The 9,228-nt window shown below is 40.2% G+C and overlaps 1 protein-coding gene across 1 annotated transcript in view; it reads right to left on the bottom strand.

The window, feature by feature from the left end:
• Positions 1 to 251: 251 nt before the first annotated feature.
• Positions 252 to 9,228, bottom strand: part of ddhd1a (DDHD domain containing 1a) — a 33,600-nt gene continuing 24,623 nt past the window's right edge. The window contains exons 5-13 of the mRNA XM_063006898.1: positions 6,490 to 6,599; positions 6,153 to 6,259; positions 4,792 to 5,051; positions 3,962 to 4,037; positions 2,844 to 2,993; positions 2,677 to 2,741; positions 1,714 to 1,886; positions 1,007 to 1,180; positions 252 to 620 (exon numbers count right to left, since the gene is read on the bottom strand). Coding sequence (XP_062862968.1) covers positions 436 to 620; positions 1,007 to 1,180; positions 1,714 to 1,886; positions 2,677 to 2,741; positions 2,844 to 2,993; positions 3,962 to 4,037; positions 4,792 to 5,051; positions 6,153 to 6,259; positions 6,490 to 6,599 — 1,300 coding nt within the window. The 3' untranslated portion in view covers positions 252 to 435. The remainder of the gene's footprint in view (positions 621 to 1,006; positions 1,181 to 1,713; positions 1,887 to 2,676; positions 2,742 to 2,843; positions 2,994 to 3,961; positions 4,038 to 4,791; positions 5,052 to 6,152; positions 6,260 to 6,489; positions 6,600 to 9,228) is intronic.

Here is a 9,228-nt window from a genome sequence, read left to right as displayed (position 1 = left end):
GTAGGTATGAGAGCTTTGGGTAAAGCTTACCAGTGTTGCTACATAAGATGTGTGAACTGGTCAAAGAATTGGACACACTAGCAAAAAAACAAAAAAAACTGGCCTTCAGAGACTGGTGTTCCTGATACTAAACATATCATGGAACTGGACTAATTGTAGTGGACTTAACAGCACCAAAGCCACCAAATGAATGTTACGAGTGATAAGGGAATACTCTATGATTTTAGTGATTCTCAAGTAAAAGTCACTACTTACTGGCTTGATGGGAAAATTTACTACACAAGCAAAACAAAAACGGCAGTCAGTCTTCGTATGACAAAGAAGCGTTTGCTCTGAAAGCATTCGAAAGGCAAAGTATGAGGGGGAGGTGTGCTTTAGTGCATTTGTATCACTGTGAGATGTTTGTTTTTCTTCTCCTTTTCTTTTATCTTGTAGTTATTCAGGGTCAGGACTGTCTTGGCAGGTCTCTGATGAGTTTTGGGATTTATAAATGAATGTCAGCAGAAACAGGGCCACATCGTGAGAGGTCCAGTAGGATGTGTGAGAAGTGACCGCTGACCAGTAGCGACTCTCAACCAAGCCCTCTCGCAGCTCAAAATCAATGCGGTGCTCCATCTCATCTGCGAAAACAGAATCCCTTGGCATTATTCCACAGGAATATAAACCTCAGCAAGCTGATATTTAAAGGAGCAGTTCTGGCTTCTGCCCAACAACATTACATTAGACATATTTATTTATTTTTTAAAGGTTGTCATATACAACCTTTTTATTGTATATAAATAATATTTTTCTTATATCTTTATTTTTCTTTTAAATGACTTCATGTATGTATGTTGAATAAATCTGTACATGCTATTAAAATACTCCCAAGACACAAATTACATATCCACTCAGTTCTTTAGACATGGGCATTTTTTTACTAAACAATAAAGGACCACAACTGTATGATGTGAAGATCGATTCTGTATCATGACCTAAATACCACAACTAAATGACGTCTACACACCTGCAGTGTCAATGATGGTGGAGGTAGATTGGGACAGGGTAGACAGGCCATCTACTGACTGGCTCTTCTCTTCATTCTCCAACGCTGCAGAATCCACTCCTGATGGCTGACTACTAGAGCGTGAGAAACGAGAGAACAACATTCCTCCTATGCCTTTTCCAATGCTGGCTGCACCTGAACACAACACAGAGCACTAATTGTTATACACAATCCACATAAATTATTAAAATATTTTGCACCCTGTGCCCAACTATTGTGTGTGCATGTAGGGGGCTACAGACCTACTGTGACCACGATGATACAGTAACTAAAAAAATCAACTAATGCATGTACCATGCTTGCCACATAATATAATTAAAGCCACCTGTCATTCCACGGTTCCTACGCAATGCTTACTATTAACCACTAGATGGCAGTCTTCTTATTTTCTCATACAGTACAACGTCACTTTATATCATTGAATGGAAATGAAAACAATGAGAGCTAAAAGAGAATGGTCGGTCCAATATTCACCAAACAATGGCAGCAAAGCTAATGGGAACGCTAGACGAACTAAAACGACAATGTGGATTGTCTACAAATGGCTGTAGTAACAGTGGCTTTATAATTATCTGACCAGTAGAACGTCTGTCAGTATCTGTTTTTATGTGCTGGGTCTTGTTCTCAGAAAGGGTCATTGAACTGGAAGTGGTTCAGGCATGTGGTACCTAGTATGCTGGCTTTGCCCAAATTGGTGATGGACTCTCCGTAGTGTCTGCGTGCCATTACAGGTGAGGTGCTGGGGCTGGGTAGACTCTCGGTGTCTGAAGTTGGATCCTTGACTGGGTTTATAAACGTAGGTTTCATTTCATCATATGGAGTAGGGTTAACCGTGTTACACCTACAAATACAGTAAAAAACATTTAAATTATAATTTCAAATTAGATTAAAAAGGTCCCAAACATACAATTAACTTCTTTATATGTATTTACAAAAACATTAGGTCTGACTAAGTAATCTGACTGAACAAGTGGCATTCACGTAGCAAGGCAGGAGTACACCCAGGACAGGCAGCAAAAGCATCCTGGGGCTTTGGCCATAACCCTCCTTCCCCCTATGACATGGCAAATTATGTCACCATCTGTGAGCCCCAAGGAGCGCTGATATACAGTATAACAGCACAGGGACCTTTTACTATACGTATCGCTTCACTTTAAATATGTAATAACCATTACTTAAATACATTAATTTCTGTTATTGCTTTAATTGCACAGCAATGACGAATGCATACATTGTACATCCTTATTTGCATGTCACAAAACATAATATAAAAATATATAAAACAGAAAATATAAAAACAGAAATCAAGTTTATCTTGCAGATCTAAAAGCTCACTAAAAAGTTACTAGAGACCATCCATGGAGAGCAGGAAATGACCGAGCAACATACTGTTTTTATATGGAATCATGCATGCAAAGTGACCTGTCAACAGACTCTAATTTTCCGGGTGCACAATAAATGGAAATATATACATAAATGTACAGAGTACAAAGCAGCATCAGCTGCAACAGAGTAACACAAAAAAGGAACCCTAATAGAAAGCTCTAATTAGTCAAATCTGGCTCTCAAACTGATATACAACGACAAAAGCTTTGATTTATGATCATTTTAAGCAGACTGACAGCACTCACCAGTGTATCTGGACAGGCGCAACATTGCTGTAGTGCTTTAAGACAAGAGGTTCTAGTCTATAAGCCTGCCAAAAAAATAAGCATATTTATAAATGCTGCAACACAGCTGCAACAAATAGTATGTGTTAAAGAACAGCAGTGATTTCAGATTTTCCATATTCTCTTACCACTGGGTCTGTGGGGTGGAAGATGTTAAACAGGCGCTGGCAGATGGATTTGGGCATGATGTGATCCTGGTATCCTGTGTTACCTGGTCGAATGCCTCTTAAGGCCAAGAACACAGCCAGAGGAGAGCCCATGCAAAAGTAATTCTCAACCTGTAGGATGAAGGTCAAGTAACACCTTAACATTTATGTACGCTTATGTATGTCATTTAGCCCTAGTTACAAGTTTAATATGATTGCTTGTACTTACTGTTTTTATTGTGTTTTAGAATACATCTACTCATGAGTCGTTCATGACAGGTTTGTTGCTGGTATGATCACTAAATATCAATAAATTTCGCTTACAGTTCTTTACAGACTATGGTATTTTCACATTGCCTATGCCTGTTTGCACTAGACCAGGCGGCTGTAGGACATGGATGTGTCTGTAACGTATTTAGCTGTATAACAACTGTGTCTATTATCCACTGCCTCATCTGTGTGAATGTGCCGGTCACATCTTTACACTGGAAAGCAGCTGATTTTGACATAGGGCTTGATTACAAAGTAGCTTGAACAGACAGGCGGAGTCACTGTTCCAGCAGCGACAAGGTAATTCCCCATTCAGCATTCCACTCCTCAGACAGAAGGTTTGAACAGTGGCAGAACAGCCAGAACAGTGCCACTGGCCAAATGATAAACTAATGACACAGGTGGGCTACAGTGGTGGGCTAGTGTATGAGACTCCTGAGCGTCCTCAGCTACATGTATTCTTATTCTTGTCCACAAGGGGGCCAACAGAAGAGCTAGACAACAGGCCTATTTTATTCAGTAATATACACATTTGTGTTTTCTACACACTAACATTTTGAGAAAAAGAGCAGTCAGGGACTGTACACCTATGATAGTTCCTAGTTCTCAATATCCCATACAATGTGATTATCAGCAGTTAAGGGCTGTAACAAGTTTACAACCATTCTTATTCTATAATACTTGTGCATCCAACAAAATCATGTATCCATTATTATGTATCCAACTAGTGATACTGTACATCCCCTAAATACATAAAGTCCATGTTCTTTTAGTAAAATTAACATTTCCTCTTAGAAAAAATGCCTGTGTAAGTAAGTTTTCTAGCCTACCTTAAACTTTAATGCAGCAGGAGCTAGAGGTTTAGTGGCTTCCAGGCTGTAAAGTCGATCCTCCAGTTCTCTCAACCTGTCAAAGACAGCAAATACAATCAACGTTTTCCTCTGGTTACATTTATGGCCAAAGTGACTTTCAGACAACAGAGGCAACCTGGCAGTGGTGGGGCTTGAACTAGTACAGTACCTTAACCACTAGGCTACAACTGACCTACTCTCTATATATGGTTAGTTTGGTTTTCTTTCGCCTCCAAAACATGCTGAAGGTGGACTGTCTGCACCTAAGATGGGAGTCAGTGGATTAATAAGTGTGTGATGCCCTGCAAAAGACATCAGCATGCTTCGTTGTGCTGGTGAAAATGCTCTTTGTATCTTTTCCTGGGAAGCCAAATGTTCTTGTGCCTTTCATTTGTTACTTTATTTCTTTTATTCTTATTGCTGTTATTTTTCTTTTCTTTTTCCTTTTGGGGCTTTAAATCCCCAAAAAGCACTTCACAACACTTTAAATTGTTAGATTGCTTAGTTTACTTCTCGTTGACCAGCCATGTTTTGAAAAGTCAAGCATAAAAGAAGGGGAAGTGTAAATACGGTTATCACCGCCAGCTAGGGTTTAGATTGCAGCCGTTTGAATTGACATGTTTCTTATTTTATTTACCCCAGAAAATCTCATTTTGATTTTAACAGCCCTACTGACACCTAGGAGTGATTAAAAGCTTTCAGTACGTGGAAAGAAACCAGAGTACCTATGGGGGACCACCGGGAACACAATAAGACTTCCCAAACATTACAGACAAGCTGGACAATTAAAAAGAAAATCTGACAGGCACCTGTGTCGGGTGAGCTGCACTTGCTCCAGCAGATGGCTTTCCTCTTGGCTCATCCAGCGTGACTCATACTCATCGAGGACCTGCAGATCCTGTAGGCGGAAGCGCATGGGGTCCCAGCCAATCATGATGTCATATGCAATTACGCAGCCCAAAGAGTGGGAAATGATGGAGACTTTCCCCCCATTTTGCTCAAACTCTGGGTTCCGAGTGCAGAACAGAGTGTAGAGGCGGTTGAGTTCCTGGGTAAGCCCTTTAGTGATCTACAGAGAACAAGCAGAGGTATAAGCACAGGTAGGCAGCAGTAACGCAAACGACCACTTGTTACAACAGTAGCACAAAACATGGGCTACAACAGATAAAGTAAACAATAGGTTGCATGCCTGTCGGCAGTTAACACGAATCTGAGGCTGCAGTAGGCATAGTCATAAGGAAAACAGTCAGTTGAAGATTGGTCTGATGATTACAGGGATTTTAAGGAATCTGGCATAAAGCATGAATCCATAGTCCCAACCTGCTTGGTGTGGTGGTTGTGGTGTTTGTTTGTTTATTAGGATTTTAATGTCATGTTTTATACTTTGGTTACGTTCATGACAGAAACGGCAATTATTCGTTACACAAGATAAATCAGTTCACAAGTTTTAATGTCAAACAAAGTCATGGACAATTTTGTGTCTCCAATTTACCAGACTTGCATGTCTTTGGACTGTGGGAGGAAACCGGAGAACCCGGAGTAAACCCACGCAGACTCTCAGCTCTGCTACCGGCAGGCTGGGTGCCTAACACGAACAATGATTGGCTTATTTGTAGGAAGGGTGCCAGAGGGGATTCCTCATAACTGATGCAATTCTGACCTCTGATCCACACGTGAACTCGCCTCATGCAATAAAAAGATGCAGTCGGCAACTGCACACGTGTCAGAGGGGGCGTGTGTTAGTCACAGCTCTTCTCAGTCAGGAGTGGAAGTCAGCATCAGTAAAGAGGAAGCGTAATGCAATCGGGTAATTGGACACGACTACGTTGGGAGTAAATTGAGGGGAAAACGCAAATTTTTTTTCACTAATGATACCAATGCCGAGTAATGCTGCTAGATCTGGACACAATTTAAGAAAAGGATACCTGATGAATGTGCAAGTGACAAACCTAAAGCAATTATATGATGCAATCATGTCAACATGGACCAGAAGCATACTTAAGGTATGTTTCAAAAACCTTATGGAATTGGCATGTTTCTACCCAATGGTGTTTCTATAAAGTGGCCAATTAATGTTTATTGGTCAGGACCTTAAATTTGGGTTACTCATTTATTTGAATAAAATCTAACTGTATTTATATTTTTGTATAGAATAATGTATTTGAATTACCTCATCTCTGTAAAGAGGACTAGTGTAGTACATGATGTCCATGGCACTGCTGTTAAGTAGGTCTCTCAGCCCTCGCACCTTATCAGGCGTGATGGAGTCGACTGTGTCTACAGAAACAGCCGAGTAAGCGTTGAGCATGCAATGGAAATACTTCCTGTTCCATTTTAAACTAATGTATCACCGCAGACGAAGAGCAGCTGATTACAAATGAGAACATTCGTGTGTTTGCTTCTGTGTGTGTACTCAGGCGTCAGTGTTAGACAGGTGGGTTCAGCTGCTGTGAAAGTGCTATGAAAGCAGTGAGGACAGCATGTTTGTGCAGTATAAGGGTTAGTACCTCCATCGAGGGCCAGCTTAGAGCGCCATTCCACTGGCAGGAACTCCACGTGTTCTTCAGTGTGCTCAGCAAAGTGTTTTTCCTCCATCTTCCTGGCAGCCTCTCGGAGCCTAAACAGGACCATATGAGTACACACACACACACACACACACACACACACACACACACACACACAGTATACATTTTGACTCTGTGCTTTAAGCTCATTTATACAATCAATTATCTAGTAACCGCCTCATTCCAATTATGGGCTCCTAAAAACACAATGGGTGTCAATTCACCATAAGGGATGTGGTACATAAACAGTACTGTACAGGGCTGGTTGTTTTTACCCCATATTTATAATCCATCATTTGCTGCATTTTAATTTATGCATTTAAATGCTCCAACAATTAATTTGTTCATTCATATAATACTTGGAAATAAGTCTATTGGATAATTGGATCATTTAATAAGTCCTCTATGCAAATTAAGCAATCAGTTTAGACACAGAAGCAGTAGACACAGACATACTTGCTGCAGAGCATTTTTGAACAATCAATACCAATATCTGATCCAGCTACTCAGCATGCTCTCTGCTTGGACTTGTTAGCTCTACAGATATCAGAGTAAATGATAAGAGATCCTTCATTTAAAAAGGATTTTAATGCTCTGTGGTCCTACGTAAATACAAACACTTATACATGATGAGGAATGTGGCTGTAAGAGGGGCCCTGCTCTTCTAAGACTACAGTGTACTGTAACCCTGGCTGGTGTCAGAACTGCCTACAACAATCACATTATAATGTCAACAGGCTTCGGTGACACGGCCAAAAAAAATGGGTCGCAGAGAAAAATATTAACGATTAAATAAACTAATTTTAACAAGCACAAACATGAAATCAACCTGTACACAAATGCCCCCTTGCGGAGGCTTAATGCTACATCTTGTAAACCACAGTGGGACCAGATTGCCACCATTTCATGAATTGTTTTGATTTGATGCATTGTTTGTGTTGCCTGGTAAAAATTCATGGACAAAATGTGGGTCACTTGAAAAATCCTGAACCAGTCTACTACCACAAGGATCCAGGTTTTGAATCCCCAACAGTGCTATCAGTCACTCAGGCTTCTACATACACACATGACTGCCTATGACTGGGGGGTGTCTGTGTCCCTGGTGATGCTGGGGAAACCGGATCTACCACAACCATGACCAGGATAAAGTGGTGGTAAAACATGAGAATGAAATGAAAATCTTAAAGCTCTAAGCTGATTGGTTCTGTTCATGTAATAGCAAATTGGAATGCGATTATATGATTCAAAATCTCAAATAATGGGTGTGTTCAAAAACCTAGGGAGCTCTCTACATAGACAGCATTTCACGTCATCCTACGTGCGCTCCTGAGAAGGAGGCTGTTCGAATTCCTAGATGCCTTAAAATGCTGTCTAGTAAGGCACCTTAAATCTGAACGCTACTTTGACAGAATAACGAGGGAGCATCCGATGCTGCCCTAACGGTGAAGGCAATCCCAGCATTCAGTGCGGCACAACTTTTCTCACAGAAAAATAAAAATAAGTTATTATTGATTTGTATAAACTTGCAAAAAAGTGTCGCATTGTGCCACCCCATTCAATTGGTTTGAATGGCATGAGGCTAACTGTGTTAGTTTAGTAAGCAAAAAATGATGAAATCGCTGTCTAAGTGGTGCGTTCTAATAACCTGCCTTATAAGTCGATTGACTTATTAGAATAATATGTTTTCACTCTACACAAGTTAAAGGTTACAAGAATAAATTCTGAGTCACATCTATAAAAATCATGCCACAATGAGAGGTTTTTGGTAATCTCCTGCAGTACATTTAACAGCCACATATCAGTCACTTGACACAGAGAGAAAACCATTACAGAAAAAGAAGTGAAGAAGCAAATCAGAGGGGCAAAGGGTGAAACAAAAAAAAAGAAATCAGTGAGAAAGAAAAGAAAATGAGTGTGATCCAGCTCTTACAAAGTTCTTCCAACAGACAAACGGCTTAGTGCCTGGATTGAATCGCTTTAGCTTCTTAACACACTAAGCTTCAGGTAGAGAGCAGATGCTAAAACACTCTAGCAAACATCATGGCCTAGCCAGCTAATCTAAGGGAACGGGAGATCCACATAGCAGTCTGCATAGCAATACACAGCACCACTGTTGAATAATAAACAGTACACAATTTTCTAATGGGCTGGTCATGTTTAGAAATATTTAAAAATGAATAAAGCCACTGTTCACAGTGGGGGTTGTATATATGAAGCTTTGTTTCCTCTGGCCTTATTTCCCTTCTAACGCAACACTGCTAATTGAATTTAAAATAAGCACCACCATGCTTTCTAAGAGTTTACCGCATAGCTTTAGCTTTTATACTGCTACATAAATTCTCATGGTTTACATTAAACAGTGTATACTGTATTATCAACTATTACCAACAACACACTTGTCTTTTTGATCCAGTCACCTTCACTTTTTTTTAGGTTCGAAAATGTGCCTATTACTGTAGTTTTTTGTATTTATTGTACTGCTTTTAACTGCACTGTGTATATTGTATTGTTTGCTCTTGTGCTCTGTGTTGCACCCTGCTCCTGGAGGAATGTTGTTTTACTGCTAAATACAAATGTGTGTGTGGCCTTGCAGTTGTTAGATGATGCAGTAGTTTTTTAAGGCTGCGGCTGACATACCACTGCTATTATAAATGCAAGTTCTGCAGCACATGCACCAGTTGC

The sequence above is a fragment of the Trichomycterus rosablanca genome, chromosome 13 (assembly GCF_030014385.1).
Source record: "Trichomycterus rosablanca isolate fTriRos1 chromosome 13, fTriRos1.hap1, whole genome shotgun sequence".
Classification (NCBI taxonomy): domain Eukaryota; kingdom Metazoa; phylum Chordata; class Actinopteri; order Siluriformes; family Trichomycteridae; genus Trichomycterus; species Trichomycterus rosablanca.
This window is presented reverse-complemented; position numbering and strand designations above follow the sequence as displayed.